Source organism: Chiloscyllium plagiosum, unplaced genomic scaffold (assembly GCF_037043375.1).
Source record: "Chiloscyllium plagiosum isolate Xiang-an unplaced genomic scaffold, Cpla_swu_hap1 HiC_scaffold_45, whole genome shotgun sequence".
Taxonomy (NCBI): Eukaryota; Metazoa; Chordata; class Chondrichthyes; order Orectolobiformes; family Hemiscylliidae; genus Chiloscyllium; species Chiloscyllium plagiosum.
The window spans coordinates 23,004,776-23,024,305 of NW_028270183.1; the positions used below are offsets into that span (position 1 = coordinate 23,004,776).

Below are 19,530 nucleotides of genomic sequence, written 5' to 3' on the forward strand. Positions count from 1 at the left end.
TATCCTAAGACTATGACCTCTCATCCTAGGATTCTCCGCAAGAGGTAGCATTCGTTCCACATCTAGTTTATCCATACCTTTTATCATCTTGAATACCTCAATTTCATCTTCCCTCATTCTTCTAAATTCAGAGAGTATAGCTTTAAACTGTTCAATGTCTCTTTATACGATGGTCAAGAAGGCACAGCAACGCCTCTTCTCCCTGCAGTGGCTCAGGAAATTTGGCATGTCCTTAAGTATCATCACCAACTTTTACAGATGCACCACAGAAAGCATACTCTCTGGGTGCATAACGGCCTAGTATGGCAACTGCTCTGCCCAGGACTGTAAGAAAAGATAGAACATCACGGAAGCCAATCTTCCATCCATGGACTTTGTTTACATGGCTCATTGCCATGTAAAGGCTGCTAACATCATCAAGGACTCACTGCAACCCAGTAATGATCTCCTACAACCTCTTCCGTCAGGCAGAAGATACAGAAGCCTTAGCACACGTACTACACACATCTGGAGTATTGTGCACAGTTTTGGTCCCCTTATTTGAGGAAAGGTGTAATGGCATTGGAGGCAATTCAGAGAACGTTCTCACTAGATTGATCCCAGAGATGAGGGGTTTGTTGTATAAAGAGAGATTGAACAGTTTAAAGCTATACTCTCTGAATTTAGAAGAATGAGGGAAGATGACATTGAGGTATTCAAGATGATAAAAGATATGGATAAAATACATGTAGAACAGATGCTTCCTCTTGTGGTGCGTTCTAGGATGAGAGGTCATAGTCTTAGGATAAAGGGTAGCAATATCAAAACAGAAGTGAGGAGAAACAACTTTTCCCAAAGGGTTCTGAATCTGTGGAATTTGCTACCCAAAGTGCAGTGGTTGCTGGGACAGTGAGTAAATTTAAGGAGGAGTGAGACAGATTTTTAATTGGTAATGGGTTGAAGGGCTATGAGGAGAAGGGGGGAAAAATGGAGGTGAGGAGCATATCAGTCATGATCGAATGACAGAGCGGACTCGATGGGCTGAATGGCCTAATTCTGCTCCTATATCCTACGAACCTATGAACCAATGAAAATTTGCAGATGATACAAAACTTGGGAGAAAATCTGGTGGAATGGCCGGACAAGTGGCAGATTTAACTCAATGCAAAAAGATTAATTTTGACGGCAAGAATGTGAAGTTATGATATAAAATAAAAGACACGATTCTAAAGAGGCTAAGAGCGACCTGGTTGTCTATGTGCATAAGTTACCATCACTCCTGGGAACTTGGCACTTTCCACCCTCTTAACTTCCACTCCGTTGATGTAGATTGGGGTGAGATCTCCTCCTTTCTTCCGTTCTTTAATTGATCAGGTTTTTAGTTTTGCTGACGTTGAGAGAGGTTATAATCATTGCACCATGTCACCAAGCCCTCTATCTACTTTCTGTATTCTGACTTGTCATTGTTTGATATCTATCCTACTACGGTGGTGTTGTCAGCAAACTTGTAGATGGCATTCATTCGGAATTTGGCAACACAGTTGTGGGTGACCAAGGAGGGGGGCTGAGAACACATCCTGGTGGGGGTTTGGGGGGGGGGCGGGGGGGGTGCTCCAGTGATGAGGGTTGTAGTGGAGGCGATGCAGTTGTCTATCCCCATTGATTGCTGTCTATGGGTCAGGAAGCTGAGGATCCAGTTGCAGAGGACAGAGCCAAGACCAAGGACTTGGAGTTTTGAGATCAGTCTGGAGGAGATAATGGTGTTGAAGGCAGAGCTGAAGTCGATGAGCAGAAGTTTGACATAGGTGTCCTTGTTGTCCAGATGTTCCAGGGATGAATGCAGGGCTAGGGAAATGGCATCCAATGTGGACCTGTAGGCAAATTGTAGGGGATTGAGGCAGGCTGGGAGACTGGAGTTGATGTGAACCATGACCAGCATCTCAAAGCACTTCATGATTATGGAGGTCAGAGCGACTGGGTGGTAGTCACTAAGGCATGTTGCAGGTGCTTTCTTATGCACTGGGATTACAGTGGTCTTCTTGAAACAGGTGGGAACTTTGGTTTATAGGATAAATAAGTTGAAGATGTCAGAGAATACCTCTAGCAGCTGGTCCACACAGATCTAAGTGCATGGTCAGGGACTCTGTCCGAGCCAGTCGCTTTCCTTGGGTTGACTCTCAGGAAGACCAATCTGATGTCTGCAGCGGGGATGGAGGGAACAAGTCCATCCGGAGCTGTCATGGTAGGTGACACCACACCGCTGGCAATCTGCTCAAACCGAGCATAGAAAGCATTGAGCAGATCAGGGAGGGATATGCCTTTGACCACTCGAACAACTTGGCTAAGGGAGCAGTAAGTTGAAACTTTATTGCTGGAACAGCACAGCAGGTCAGGCAGCATTCAGGGAACAGGAGATTCGACGTTTCGGGCACAGGCCCTTCTTCAGGAAATTTGGCAACACGGTTGTGGGTGACCAAGGAGGGGGGCTGAGAACACATCCTGGTGGGGTTTTGGGGGGGGGGGGGCGGGGGGGGTGCTCCAGTGATGAGGGTTGTAGTGCCCGAAACGTCGAATCTCCTGTTCCCTGGATGCTGCCTGACCTGCTGTGCTGTTCCAGCAATAAAGTTTCAACTTTGATCTCCAGCATCTGCAGACCTCACTTTCTCCTCCTAAGGGAGCAGTAAGTTCTGGAAAACAAGTCTTTATCAAAATGCTGTCAGGGCCTGTACCCTTTGAAATATCCCATGCCTCCAAACATTTCTTGACATCATATGGGGTTGGGTTGAGTAAAGACTGAATCTGTGATGCTAGGCATCATTAGAGAAGGCAGAAATGGATCATCCACTCGGCTTTTCTGGCTGAAGGTTGCTGCAAAAGCTTCAGCCTTATCTGTTGCACTGATGTATTGGGCTCTTGCTGCATTGAGGATGGGGATACTTGTGGGGTCTCCTCCTCAGTGAGTTGTTTAATTGTTCACCACCATTTTTCACTGGTTGTGTCGGAACTGCAGAGCTTCGGACTGATCCTTGGTTGTGGGATCGCTTAGCTCTATCACTTGCTGCTTATGCTGTTTGGCATGCGAGTAGTACTGTTTGGTGGCTTCTCCAGGTTGACACCTCATTTTTAGGTATGCCCGGTGCTGCTCCTGGCATGCCTTCCTGCACTCTCCACTGAACCAGGGTTGATCCCCTGGCTTGATGGTATGGTTGAGTGGGGGATATGTCAGGCCATGTGGTTGCAGATTGTGCTGGAGTACAGTTCTGTTGCTGTTAATGGCCCACAGCATCTCATGAATGCCCAGTCTTGAGTTGCTAGATCTGTTAAAAGTCTGTCCCACTTAGCATGGGGTGATGGTGCCACACAACATGATGGAGGTTATTCTCAAAGTGAAGGTGGGAATTCATCTCCAAAAGGACTGTGCGGTTGACACTCTTACCAATACTGTCATGGACAGATGTATCTGCAGTTGGCAGGTTGGTAAGGATGAGGTCAAGCATGCTTTTCCCTCACATAGAACATAGAACATTACAGCACAGTACAGGCCCTTTGAACCTCGATGTTGCAGCGACCTGTGAAACCATTCTGAAGCCCATCTAACCTACACTATTCCATTATTATCCACATATTTATCCAATGACCATTTAAATTCCTTTAAAGTTGGCGAGTCTACCACTGTTGCAGACAGTGTTTTCCATGCCCGTACTACTCTCTGAGTAAAGAGCCCACTTCTGACATCTGTCCTATATCTATCTCCCCACAATTTAAATCTCTCAGCGGAGCAGCTCACTCTCTCAGTGGAACAGGTGAGGGCTGTTTGGCAGTGGCTGCTTGAAGGCTCGGTGACGTTTGTTTTACGGTTTAAATTTGAAAGTTTTTTTTTAAAAAAGCGCGGAGCGGACCCGGAAACTTTTGAAAGGACGATGGATGAAGACTCGCTATCTGAGGTAGTTTGGGTTGAGGTTAGGAATAGGAAAGGTGAGGTCACCCTGTTAGGAGTTTTCTACAGGCCTCCTAATAGTCCTAGAGACGTAGAAGAAAGGATTGCGAGGATGATTCAGGAGATGAGTGACAGTAATAGGGTGGTTGTTATGGGGGACTTTAACTTTCCAGATATTGACTGGGAAAGCTACAGCTCAAGTTCGTTAGATGGGTCGGTGTTTGTCCAATGTGTGCAGGAGGGTTTCCTGACACAATATGAAGACAGGCCAACAAGAGGTGTGGCCATACTGGATTTGGTTCTGGGTAACGAACCAGGCCAGGTGTTAGAACTGGAGGTAGGTGAGCACTTTGGCGACAGTGACCACAATTCGGTGACTTTTACTCTAGTGATGGATAAGTGTGCAGTGCAGGGCAAGAGTTAAAGCTGGGGACAGGGAAATTATGATGCGGTGAGGCACGACTTAGGATGCGTGGCTTGGAAAAGTAGGCTTCAAGGGAAGGTCGCAATTGATATGTGGAGCTTATTCAAGGAGCAACTATTGAGTGTCCTTGATAAGTGTGTACCTGTCAGGCAGGGAGAAAAGTGTCGTGTGAGGGAGCCGTGGTTTAATAAGGAATTGGAATCCCTTGTTAAAGGGAAGAGGGCAGCCTATGTAAAAATGAGGTGTGAAGGTTCAATTGGGGCGATTGAGAGTTATAAGGTAGCCAGGAAGGATCTGAAGAGAGAGCTAAGAGCAGCAAGGAGGGGACATGAAAAGTCCTTAGTTGGTAGGATTAGGGAAAACCCTAAGGCTTTCTATAGGTATGTCAGGAATAAAAGAATGACTAGGGTAGGAATAGGTCCAGTCAAGGATAGTAGTGGGAAGTTGCATGTGGAGGCTGAAGAGATTGGGGAGACACTGAATGAATACTTTTCGTCAGTATTTACTCAGGAACAGGACATTGTTGCCGATGTGAATACTGAGTCACAATGAATTAGAATGAATGGCTTTGAGGTATGTAGGGAAGAGGTGTTGGAAATTCTGGAAAGGGTGAAAATAGATAAGTTTCCTGGGCCTGATGGCATTTATCCTAGGATTCTCTGGGAAGCAAGGGAGGAGATTGCAGAGCCATTGACCTTGATTTTTATGTCCTCGTTGTCTACAGGAATAGTGCCAGAAGACTGGAGGATAGCAAATGTGGGAAGGGGAGTAGGGATAACCCTAGTAACTATAGGCCGGTGAGTCTCACTTCTGTTGTGGGCAAAGTCTGAGAGAGAATTGTAAGAGATAGGATTTATGGAACATCTGGATAGGAATAATGTAATCAAGGATAGTCAGCATGGTTTTGTGAAGGGCAGGTCGTGCCTCACAAACCTTATTGAATTCTTTGAGAAGGTGACTGAGGAGGTGGACGAGGGTAAAGCGGTAGATGTGGTGTATATGGATTTTAGTAAGGCGTTTGATAAGGTTCCCCATGGTAGGCTACTGCAAAAAATATGGAGGTATGGCATTGAGGGTGAGTTGGAGGTTTGGATTAGGAATTGGCTGGCTGGAAGAAGACAGAGGGTAGTAGTTGATGGTAAAGGTTCATCTTGGAGTGCAGTTACTAGCGGTGTTCCACAAGGATCTGTTTTGGGACCATTGCTGTTTGTCATTTTTATAAATGACCTGGAAGAAGGGCTAGAAGGATGGGTGAGCAAGTTTGCGGATGATACGAACGTCGGTGGAGTTGTTGACAGTGAGGAAGGATGTGGCAGGTTACAGCGGGATATAGATAAGCTGCAGAGCTGGGCAGAAAGGTGGCAAATGGAGTTCAATGTAGGTAAGGTGTGTGAAGTGATACACTTTGGTAAGAGTAACAAGAAGATGGGGTCCTGGGCTAATGGTCGGATACTTGGTAGTGTGGATGAGCAGAGGGATCTTGGTGTCCATGTGCACAGATCTCTGAAAGTTGCCACCCAGGTAAATAGTGCGGTGAAGAAGGCATATGGCATACTGGCTTTTATTGGTAGAGGAATTGAGTTCCGGAGCCCTGAGGTCATGTTGCAGTTGTGTAAGACTATGGTGCGGCCGCATCTGGAGTATTGTGTGCCGTTTTGGTCGCCATACTATAGGAAGGATGTGGAGGCACTGGAACGGGTACAGAGGAGGTTTACCAGGATGTTGCCTGGTATGGTAGGAAGATCGTATGAGGAAAGGCTGAGGCACTTGGGGCTGTTTTCATTGGAGAAAAGAAGGTTTAGAGGTGACTTGATAGAGGTGTACAAGATGATTAGGGGTTTAGATAGGGTTGACCATGAGAACCTTTTTCCACGTAGGGAGTCAGCTATTACGAGGGGGCATAGCTTTAAATTAAGGGGTGGTAGGTATAGGACAGATGTTAGGGATAGATTCTTTACTCAGCGAGTCGTGAGTTCATGGAATGCCCTGCCAGTAGCAGTGGTGGACTCTCCCTCTTTATGGGCATTTAAACGGGCACTGGATAGGCATATGGAGGATAGTGGGCTAGTGTAGGTTAGGTGGGCTTGGATCGGTGCAACATCGAGGGCCAAAGGGCCTGTACAGCGCTGTATTTTTCTATGTTCTATGTTCTATGTTCTCTGTTCTATGTCTCCTCATGCTAGCCATCGCCATCCAAGGTAAAAGGCTCTCACTGTCCATCCTATCTAATCCTTTGATTATCTTATATGTCTCAATTAAGTCACCCCTCAACCTTCTTCTCTCTAATGAAAACAACCTCATGTACCTCAGCCTTTCTTCATAAGACCTGCCTTCCATACCAGGCATCATCCTGGTAAATCTCGTTCTGAACCCTTTCCAAAGCTTCCTATAATGCAGTGACCAGAAATGTACGCAATACTCCAAGTGCGGCCGCACCAGAGTTTTATACAGCTGCGACATGACCTCATGGCTCCAAAACTCAATTCCTCCACAAATAAAACCTAACACACTGTACGCATTCTTTTTTTTAATAGATATTTTTATTAGAAATTTAACATTTTTACAAGTTTACAAAATTAAACAAAACTCTCAAGTACAAATATTAATATACAATTAAATCTTAAATATATAATAGCCAAAATTTAACAAAAGAAAAATACCGAGAAAGAAAAAAAACAAAACTCAACTAACTACTAATCTAACCTACAACTAACCAGAGTGTATATTTAAGTCTCTTACATTATTCAAATAAGAGAAAGAGAAAAGAAAAACAAAAAAAAACAACGGATAACATAGAAATTGGGTAGTGAGATACATGCTCGGAATGTGTTAACATCAAATATAACAAAACCCGTATTCGTGCGGGATTCCTCTCCCAAGGGGCCCCGGACCAGCCAGGTTCGCAATCTCAATTAAATAAAAGCCCTTGTTAGGATAGCCGAAATATCTGTATTCATATAATTCAAGAAGGGCCGCCATATTTTATAAAATAATTCGGTCTTTCGGTGCACCATATTTGTAAGGAATTCAAGGGGAATACATTCCATAATTAATCTGTGCCAATTTGAAAGTCCAGGGGGGCCCTCAGCCACCCAGTTTACCAAAATATTTTTCCTTGCACAGAAAGAGAGAATAGAAAATAGTCTCTTTCAGTGCATGTCCAGGGAGGGAAAGTTCGAAAAGCCCAAAAGGAGGGATACAGGCTCCACTTTAATTTCTGTTCCTAAAATTTCTGTCAGGGTACTTGCTACTTTAGCCCAGTGTCTACGGATCTTATGACAGGCCCATAGGCAATGTACAAGAGTGCCCACCTCTATTTTACATTTGGGACACATTGGAGATGCTCCTGCCTTAAATTTTGCCAATCGATCCGGTGCTATATGGGCCCTATGAAGTATCTTCAGCTGGATAGCCTGAGTTCTGTTACAGATGGTGATTCTTCTGGTGTTTTCCCAAATATCATTCCACGTTTCTATAGAGATTTCTAGTCCCAATTCCTGATCCCATGTTTTAAGCAGATTGTCCATATCTCCCAATACTTCATCATGTAGTAAATGATAAATAGTCCTGATGGAGGATACCCCCACTGGTCGTAGTACTCTACATTCTCTATCTGATTTATAAAGACTATCTAATAATGTAGTCTTCTTCTGTATATAGTCTCGAATCTGGAAGTATCGATAGAGGTCTCCATTAGGTAATCCGAATTCCAGACGCAGCTGTTCAAAAGACATCAGGACCACATCTTTAAATAGGTCCCCTAGACATGAGAAACCCCTGGATCTTCAGAGTTTAAAAGTGGCATCTGTAAACCCCGGTTGGAATCTCCATGCTCCCACTATCGGCGCATAGGGGGATGTTTTAAGTGAGTTGCCCTCATTTTGCCGCATTATATTCCAAGCTTTAATTGTGTTTAGTATTATAGGGTTTTTACAGTGATCCGTAATGATTTTCCTCTTGTCTGAGAATAAAAGGTTAATAAGTGGGTATTTTACTTGAGAAGCCTCGATGTCCAACCAGATTGATTGTGGATCAGACAAGACCCAATCAGCTATGTAATTTAATAGGGAACTTAACTGATATTTCCTAAAATCCGGGAAGTCCAATCGTCCCCTTGTCTGTGGAAGCTGTAGCTTCTTCAGCTTAATGAGGGGCCGTCTATGATTCCAGATAAAGGAACCCAACCAGCCATATAATTTACGTAGTGCCACCGGTAACCACAACTGCTTTGGGATCACTATACAATGTTGAGACCCATTTGGTAAACACCTTTCCAACGCCTAACCTTTCCAATGTGTAAAACAAATATGACCATTCAATCCTATCGAATGCCTTTTCCGCGTCTAATGAAACTACTACTCCTGGTATCTTTCCCTGATGGTAGGCCTGAATCATATTCAAAACCCTTCTAATGTTATTGGATGATCTACGGCCCTTAATAAACCCCGTCTGATCCTCCTTTATAATTTGTGGCAGTACCTATTCTAGTCTCAATGCTAACGTTTTCGAAAGGATTTTAAAATCTACATTTAGCAAGGATATTGGTCTGTATGACGTACAATCTTCTGGATCCTTTCCTTTTTTAAGATAAGAGAGATATTTGCCTCTTTCAGCGAAGGCGGGAGACAGCCCTGACTATATGCATAGTTATACATGTCCATAAGTGGACCAGCCAATATTCCTGTAAATTCTTTATAGAATTCAGCTTGAAAGCCATCTGGGCCCGGTGCCTTACCGCTCTGAAGTTGCCTGATTGCGTCAAGTATTTCTTGGACTGTTAGGGGAGCATTTAAGACTGATACCTGTTCCGGAGTTAGGCCCAGAAAGGTCAAATTGCATCCTCTTAGTCCTGTCTTCACAATCCTGCGATTTATATAAATCAGAATAAAATTTTCTAAAGATTGCGTTAATCTTTTTATGATCATGAGTCAAAATACCCGTACTTTCCTTGATGGACGTGATAGTTTGAGGGCCCTTTTTTTTCTTTGCAAGAAATGCTGAGTATCTACCCGGTTTGTCGCCAAATTCATATAACCTTTGTTTTGCAAATAATATTTCCCTCTTAGCCGTTTGGGTAAGCGTAGTGTTTAGAGCTGTCCTCAGGGCTGTAATCCTTTGCAATTTAATAATAGAAGGTCTATCAGTGTATGCTGTTTCAGCTACTTTTAAGCGAGCTTCGAGCAAACGCTATTGTTCTCCCTTTAATTTTTTCTGGGTCGCTGAGTAGGAGATGATCAAACCTCGCGCGTAAGCTTTGATGGTCTCCCACATCATTGATGGGTTGCTAGCCGTACCTAAATTAATTTCTAAAACAGTTTTAAATTCTTGAGAGAAGTACTTTACAAATTTACTATCTTTCATTAGGAAGGGGTCCATACGCAAATGGGGTCTAAGGGGATGTCCCGTTGTTCCTCGCCTTAGTTTCCATATATACAGCAGCGTGGTCGGAAATTGCTATACTACCTATTTTACAGGATGATATGGAATTTTTAAAAATCGAGGGGGCAAAAAACATATCAATTCTGGTATGACATTTATGTGGATTGGAGTAAAAAGAAAAATCTCTGCCCTGTGGATGAAGACATCTCCACACATCTACCAGTGCTAATTCTTTGTTCAGATCCACCAATTGTCTAGATCTGGGAGATACTCCTGCAGTACTCCAGGGAATCCTATCTATTTCCGGATCCATAATATAATTAAAGTCTCCCCCTATAATTGTATGACGGGCACCAAGAGCCATCAATTTTGAGAAGGCTTCCATTATAAATTTAAAGGGGTGTGCCGGGGGGGCAGTACAAATTTAAAATCCCATATTCCTCTCCATTAATAAGGGCTTTAATCAGAATATATCGTCCAGATTCGTCTTTTATCTGATTTAGGATTTTGAAAGGGAAATTCTTCCGAATAAGAATAACAACTCCCCTACCTTTTGAGCTAAAAGAAGAAAAAAAGGCCTGATCAAATCCACCCTGTCGTAATTTCAAGTGTTCTTTATCCGACAGGTGTGTCTCCTGTAGGAGAGCTATATCAACTCTTTCTTTCTTAAGATTTGATAATATTTTCTTCCTTTTGACTGGCGAATTACTCCCCTTGACATTCCAGGTGCACCACTTAACCGACTGATCAACCATAATCATCTGGGCAAATCCGAGACCCCTCGGGAGGGGGAACCCTATCCAGAACATCCCGAGCATAGAGTATATAAAATTCACCAAAATAAAGGCTCTCTAATACACTCACAACAGTATAATAAAAAACTATTTCTAAATAATAAAAAAAAACGTCTGGCGACCCGGTAGGCCCATTCCACCCTTACCTGGCCTGATCCAGCCTCCAGATTTAAAAGCTGTGGCAGCCACTGCTCGAGAAACGCTGTAAGCTGGCCTTCCTCTTCCCGTTCAGGAAGGCCCAGCAAACGAATATTTTTTCGACGACCTCGATTATCGAGGTCATCAATATGATTCTCTAAGGTCCGGATTCGCTGTTCGAGAGTCCGGATCCGATCCACGGCCGATTGCGCTGTAGTTTCAGAGGTCGCGGCCTTTAGCTCCGCCCCTCCGAAACGGCGCTCGACTTCTTTAATGTCTCGGTCGTGCTTTTGCAGCGCGGCCGAGAGTGAGTCCCATCGACTTCGGGATTCTTCAATAAGAGCGTTGATCTTCGCATCGAGTTTAGAGATGATTTCCACAAGGCTCGCCACCGTAGGTAAGTCCCCCAGGGCAGCTGTGGACGCCTCTGCTGCAGCTGGAGAGGATGGGGGAGGGGTTCCTGCTTGCTGAGAGCTGCAGGCTCCCTTCCCTTTGGTCATTTTTACTAAAGATTAGATTGTTTAAATTTAATACTCAGCAATTAATTAAATTAAACAGCTATTTTAAATGATTTGGTGAGTGTGGGTGACCCACTTTGCCCAGGTCTTGGGAAGAGCACTATAGACTCAGACTTGCTGGGTCGCCGCCATCTTGGATCCCCCCCCCCCGTACATGTTCTTAACAACCCTATCAACCGGGTGGCAACTTTCAGGGATCTATGCACATGGATACCAAGATCTCTCTGCTCATCCACACTACAAGAATCTTACCATTAGCCCAGTACTCTGTATTCTCTTGAGCCTTCCAAAGTGAATCACCTCACACTTTTCCGCATTAAACTCCATTTGCCACCTCTCAGCCCAGCTCTGCAGTTTATCTATGTCCCTCTGTAACCTACACCATTCGGCACGACGCGCTCATCTAGGTTTGATTAGATTACATTACAGTGTAGAAACAGGCCCTTTGGCCCAACAAGTCCATACTGACCCATATCCCTACATTTATCCCTTACCTAACACTACGGGCAATTTAGCATGGCCAATTCACCTGACCTGCACATCTTTGGACTGTGGGAGGAAACCAGAGCACCCGGAGGAAACCTACACAGACACGGGGAGAACATGCAAACTCCACACAGTCAGTCGCCTGAGGCGGGAGTTGAACCCGGGACTCTGGCGCTGTGAGGCAGCAGTGCTAACCACTGTGCCACCGTGCCGCCCACAAGGTCAGTTATAAAAATGACAAACATCAGTGGCCCCAAAACAGATCCTTGCAGTAATTGAACTCCAGGATGAACATTTCCCATTAACCACCACCCTCTATCTTCTTACAGCTAACCAATTTCTGATCCCAACCGCTAAATCACCCATTATCCCATGCCTCTGTATTTCCTGCAATAGCCAACCATGGGGAACCTTACCAAACGTTTTACTGAAATCCATGTACATCACATCAACTGCTTTACTCTCATCCATCTGTTTGGTCACGATCTCAAAGAACGACCCACCCTTCACAAAACCGTGTTGACTATCCCTAATCAACTTATTCCTTTCTAGATGATTATAAATCCTATCTCTTATAATCCTTTCAAACACTTTACCCAAACCGAAGAAAGGCTCACTGGTCTACAATTACCAGGGTTGTCTCTACTTCTTGAACAAGGGGACAATGTTTGCTATCCTCCAGTCTTTTGGCACTCTTTCTGTGGACAATGATGACATAAAGGTCAAAGACAAGGGCTCTGTAATCTCTTCCCTGCTTCCCAGAGAATCCCATTTTATCTAAAGATTAGATTCCTACAGTGTGAAATAAGCCCTTCGGCTCAACAAATCCATACTGACCCTCTGAAGAGCAACCCACCCAGACCCACTCCCCTACATTTACCCCTGACTAATGCACCTAACACTACAGGCAATTTCACCTGGTCAATTCATCTGATCAGCACATCTTTGGATTGTGGGAGGAAACCGGAGCACCCGGAGGAAATCCACGTAGACACAGGGAGAATGTGCAAGCTCCACACAGACAGATGCCCGAGGCTGGAATCGAACCTGGGACCCTGGTGCTGTGAGGCAACAGTGCTAACCACTGAGCCACCCCATTCTATTTTCACACTTTCCAAAATTGCTAACACCTCCTCCTTATGAACCTCAATCCTGTTTAGTCTAATAGCCTGTATCTCAGTATTCTCCTCGACAACATTGTCTTTTTCCTGTGTGAATAATGACGAAAAATATTCATTTAATGCCTCTCATATCTCTTCAGATTGCACGCACAGCTTCCCACTACTGTCCTTGACTGGCCCTAATCTTACTCCAGTCATTGTTTTATTCCTGACATACCTATAGAAATCTTTAGGTTTTCCTTGATCCTACCTGTCAAAGACTTCTCAAGTTCCCACCTGGTTCTTCTTAGCTCTCCCTTTAGGTCCTTCTTGGCTAACTTGTATCTCTCAAGCGCCTTATCTGAGCCTTCACTCCTCATCTTAAGATAAGCCTCCTTCTTCTTCTTGATAAGAGATTCAACTTCAGTAAACCATGGTTCCCTTGCTCAACCACTTCCTCCCTGCCTGACAGATACATACTTATCAAGGACACGCAGTAGCTGTTCCTTGAACAAGCTCCACATTTCAATTGTGCCCATCCCCTGCAGTTTCCTTTCACATCCTTTGCATTTAAATGTTGCCTAATTGCCTTTCCCCCAGCTATAACACCTGCCCTGCGGTATATATCTATCCCTTTCCATCATTAAAGTAAACATTACTGAATTGTAATTACTATCACCAAAGTGCCCACCTATCTCCAAATCTAACACCTAGCTGGGTTCCTTACCCGGTACCAAATCCAATGTGGCTTCTCCTCTTGCTGGCCTGTCAACGTACTGTGTTAGGAAACCCTCCTGCATGAGCTGAAAACGTGTTGCTGGAAAAGTGCAGCAGGTCAGGCAGCATCCAAGGACCAGGAGAATCGATGTTTCAGGCATAAGCCCTTCTTCAGCCCTTTTTAACCCTCCTGCATACATTGGACAAAAACTGACCCATCTATAGTACTCAAACTATAGCATTTTCAGTCAATGTTTGGTGAGTTGAAGGCCCCCATAACAACTTCCCTGTTACTTTTGCCCCCATCCAGTTTCATCTTTGCAATCCTTTCCTCTACATCTCTGGAACTTTTTGGAGACCTATAGAAAACTCCCAACAGGGTGACCTCTCCTTTCCTCTTTTGAACCCTAGCCCATACTACCTCAGTTAGATGAGTCCTCATCAAATGTCCTTTGTGCCACTGTAATACTGTCCTTGACTAATAATGCCACACCTCCTCCCCCCTTTTACCACCTTCCTTGATCTTACCGAAACATCTAAACCCGGAACCTGCAACAACCATTCCTGTCCCTGCTCTATCCATGTCTCTGAAATGGCCACAACATCAAAGTACCAGGTACCAAACATGCTCACCAGGTTCTACATACCCAGTCTAGCAGCTGTGTCCTTTAGGACCCAACCAGTTTGATCAGATGTACTGCTGCCAAGATGCCCTTGGTGGTGAACATTGAAATCTCCCACCCAGAGTACATTTTATGCCCTTGCCATCCTCAGTGCTTCCTCCAAGAGTTGTTCAACATGAAGATTACGGATTTATAAGCCGAGGGAAGACAATAAACAGTAATCAGCAAATGATTTCTTTGCCCATGTTTAACCTGCATCCATTAGACTTTATGGAGTCCAGAGTCAATGTCAAGGACTCCCAGGATAACTACCTCCCCACTGTATACCCCTGTGCTGCCACCTCTACTGGGTCTGTCCTGACAATGGGTCAGGATATATCTGGGGATGGTAGTGGTGGTGTCAGTAAGATGTGAATCCCTGAGTGTGACTATGTCAGACTGTTGCTTGACTAGGGTGGGAGTCAACCACATTTCTCTGGAAGTCACAGATAGGCCAGACCAAGTGAGGATGGCAAATTTTCTTTGCTTTTCACACAGATGCCTAGAATATGAACTGAGTTTCCTGGATTAGTAGTCTAAAGATAGTATCACTAGGCCACAGCCTCCCCTGCGGTTCCGGATTATTTGTTCAGTGACATGGAAAGTGAGGACTGCAGATGCTGGAGAACATCTTCAACATTCTTGATGAAGAGCTTATGATTGAAACATGGACTGTCCTGTTCCTCGGATGCTGCTTTTCCAGCGTCACACATTTTGACAGTGATATTTTAGGTCAACCCATAGCACGTAGACTGCAGCAGTTCAAGATGGTAGCTCACCACCATCGTCTCAAGGGCCAACTATGGACAGGCAATAAATGCTGGGCCCAACCAGCGACGCCCACATCTCACAAATTAATTTTTAAAAATTAATGCTACACCACCTGCCACATGATGTAAAACAAGTAGAAGGAAGTGCTAATGATGAGGTGAAGTAAGGTGGCAGGAAGCATGCGTGAAGTACAAAGACCAGCATAGAGGAGTTGGGCTAAATGGCCTGGTTTGTGATATAAAAATGGGTCTGATGGAATCGGGCATTTTTTTTTCTCTATAGATGATTGGGGAGATGTATGCAGTGGTGGAATTGCATGTTTCTGAAGGGTTCCAGGCTCTGCTCAGGGAGAATGAGGAGCACAGCCTGCAACTGGAGAAGAAAATTCGCTCAGACTTCAATCAAATCCTCACCTCCAAGAAGGAGCTTGTGGCTAAACTCCAAGGTATGAGGCTGTCTTAAACTTTCTTCTGGTCATAGGGTTAGAGACCAGCAGATCTGAGACTCAACAGTGATTGCATCTTCGCAAACATTGATCTCCTGAATCCTGCAATCCTGAAAATTTCTATTGGCCTCACCAAATCCCAGTCTTTGGTGGGTGCAAGTTCCACACACCCATTTACCTTTGGAGTTCTGCTTGCATTACCATGTTTATCCAGCAAACGGACATGTCAAGGTCAATTGATCAATCCACCCCATCTCAACCATTCGTCCATCCTCCACCCTGTTCATTCACCTACGTCCTGAGAGAGGCAAATGAACACAGGAACCAAACTGATGGATCTGTCCAATATCATTACTTAGGGATTGTCTATGATGTGAGTCATCTCTCGCAGGGAATATCCCTCTGGCAGTGGGATAGAAGGAAATGGCGAGGGACAGAGATGGGTGTGGGCTAGAGAGGGACATGGGGTGGAGTTGCTGAGGGGTGTGGCGATGAACCTGGGATGTAGATGGCTGAGGAATGGAGATGACCAAAAGATGGAGATGGCCCTGGGGTGGAGATGGCCTGGGGATGGAGATGGCCAGTGAACAGAGATGCATCTGTGACAGATATGGCCAGGTGATGGAGATGGCCGGGGGTCAGAGATGCCAAGGATGAAAATGGCCAGGGATGGAGATGGCCGGGGGACAGATATGGCCACGGGCCAGCGATGACCCTTGGGAAGGAGATGGCTAGAGGATATGGCTGATGAGGCTTGATCCTGACGTGAGTTGCCTTTCCACAGAGTCACTGGGCGAGCGTGTACGATGGTGCTGCGAAGCACAGGTACGGCCCCACCTGGAGTCAGCACGGGACAGGCTGGCTGATCCCATGAATGCTGGCCTCGAGGAAACTCGAAGACTGTTCTCTGAGGAAGTGAACCGAGTGATCAGTGTGGTGAAGAGCACGGAGCAAAGCAGCAGCTCTCTGGCCGAGGTGATACATTATACTCCATTGGTCAATTTTTTGACCACTCCCTTAACCTACCACAATACCCCTCACATTAAATCTTCTCACGAGTCTTAGTATAATTGGCGAGTTTTGCAAGCTCCCTTCATTTGACTTATTTGTACTGATTGTAAATAACTGAGGTTCAAGCACTGAACCCCATTAGGTCCAACCTGAAAATAACACATTTATGCGGTTTGCTTCCAGTTAGTTTACCAATTCTCTGTCCACCAGTTCACATAATTAAAAATCTGTCTGGCTCCTCCTCAAATTTACTCCTGGTCCTGGCATCCACCACACTCTGGGGGACTGAGTTCCACAGATTCATGATCCTTTGAGAGAAGTAATTCCTCCTCATCTCTGTTTTAAATCTGCAAACCCTTATCCTCAAACTATGACCTCTCGTTCTAATTGCTCCAAAAAGGGTAAACATCTATTCTCACGGGTCTGAGGAAGAATGGCTGCTTGGTAACATGGCAGGGGCAGTAACAGATTGGAGGTATTAAACATGAGATTCTGGCGCTTAGCAATGGGAAGTGGGGGCCAAGAGGCTGATCTTTGGGTTGCACATCATTTGCACCTAGTCACTGGATCAAAGGTCACTGTAGGTTCTGCTTAATGGAGATGTAACCTGACTTTGGACGGATGTGACTGCGAGAGAAGCTACATGTGATTCCACCATGACCACCTGATTGTGTGGCTGCCCCATATTGTGTCCTTGGTCCCATTTGTCACTTGGCACTGACGAGGTTTTGGCTTGAGGTTCCTTACTTTGTCGTTCTCACTTGAATTTCTCATTGACCTTTCTCTCAGGTCTGCAGCCAGCTCCAAGCCCTGCCGTATCAATCTGCCCACGTGCAGCACTGCTACAAGAAGACAGAAACACTGGAGCAGTCACTAAGCGAGCTGGAACCTCGATTCTCTTTCACTGGCTTTCGATTTCTAACCCAACGGGCACAGAATATCATCCAACAGGTGCCACACATCCAGTAGACTGGAATAATACACACTCACATATAACACACAGACTGTCACACACAGACTGACACATACACAGAGTAACAGACACAGCCTGACACACACACAGCCTGACACGCACACAGTCTGATATACACACACAGCCTGACACACACACAGTATGACCCACACACACAGACTGACATACACACAGCCTGACACGCACACAGTCTGATACGCACACAGCCTGACACACACACAGCCTGATACACACACAGCCTGGTGCACACACACAGACTGACATACACACAGCCTGACACACGGACAGCCTGACATACACACAGCCTGACATACACACAGCCTGACACACACAGTATGACACACAGTATGACACACACACAGACTGACGTACACACAGCCTGACACGCACACAGTCTGATACACACACAGCCTGACACACACACAGTCTGACACGCACACAGCCTGACACTCACACAGTCTGATACACACACAACCTGATGCACACACACAGACTGACACACACAGCCTGACACACACACAGTCTGATACACACACAGCCTGACACACACAAACTGACATACACACAGCCTGACACACACACACAGACTGACGTACACACAGCCTGACACGCACACAGTCTGATACACACACAGCCTGACACACACATAGTCTGATATGCACACAGCCTGACACGCACACAGCCTGACACACACACAGTATGACCCACACACACAGACTGACATACACACAGCCTGACACGCACACAGTCTGATACGCACACAGCCTGACACACACACAGCCTGATACACACACAGCCTGATACACACACAGCCTGGTGCACACACACAGACTGACATACACACAGCCTGACACACACACAGCCTGATACACACACAGCCTGGTGCACACACACAGACTGACATACACACAGCCTGACACACAGACAGCCTGACATACACACAGCCTGACATACACACAGCCTGACACACACAGTATGACACACAGTATGACACACACACAGACTGACGTACACACAGCCTGACACGCACACAGTCTGATACACACACAGCCTGACACACACACAGTCTGACACGCACACAGCCTGACACTCACACAGTCTGATACACACACAACCTGATGCACACACACAGACTGACACACACAGCCTGACACACACAGCCTGACACACACACAGTCTGATACACACACAGCCTGACACACACAAACTGACATACACACAGCCTGACACACACACAGACTGACGTACACACAGCCTGACACGCACACAGTCTGATACACACACAGCCTGACACACACATAGTCTGATATGCACACAGCCTGACACGCACACAGTGTGATACACACACAGCCTGATGCACACACACAGACTGACACACACAGCCTGACACACACATAGTCTGATACACACACAGCCTGACACACACACACAGTCTGATACGCACACAGCCTGATGCACACACACAGACTGACATACACACAGCTTGGCACACACACAGTCTGATACACACACAGCCTAACACACACAGTCTGACACACACATACACACAGACTGATATACACACAGCCTGATACACACACAGTCTGATACACACACAGCCTGACACACAAACAGTCTGATACACACACAGCCTGACACGCACACAGTCTGATACACACACAGCCTGATGCACACACACTTAGTCTGACACACACACAGTATGACACACACACACACACAGACTGACATACGCACAGCCTGACATGCACACAGTCTGATACACACACAGCCTGATGCACACACACAGACTGATATACACACAGCTTGGCACACACACAGTCTGATACACACACAGCCTAACACACACAGTCTGACACACACACACACAGACTGATATTCACACAGCCTGATGCACACACACAGACTGACATACACACAGCTTGGCACACACACAGTCTGATACACACACAGCCTAACACACACAGTCTGACACACACACACAGACTGATATTCACACAGCCTGATACACACACAGTCTGATACACACACAGCCTGATACACACACAGTCTGATACACACACAGTCTGATACACACACAGTCTGACACACACACAGTCTGATACACACAGCCTGACACACACATAGCCTGACACACACAGCCTGACACACAGAGTAACACACACACAGCCTGACACACACATACAGAGTAACCCACAC

At 45.6% G+C, this 19,530-nt stretch overlaps 1 protein-coding gene across 1 annotated transcript in view; it reads left to right on the top strand.

Moving 5' to 3' along the window:
* LOC122552172 (protein Niban 1-like) overlaps positions 1-19,530 on the top strand; it is a 72,445-nt gene that overhangs the window by 32,578 nt on the left and 20,337 nt on the right. Inside the window, exons 8-10 of the mRNA XM_087983233.1 lie at positions 15,188-15,350; positions 16,135-16,325; positions 17,151-17,312. Of these exons, the coding sequence (XP_087839359.1) occupies positions 15,188-15,350; positions 16,135-16,325; positions 17,151-17,312 (516 nt within the window). The remainder of the gene's footprint in view (positions 1-15,187; positions 15,351-16,134; positions 16,326-17,150; positions 17,313-19,530) is intronic.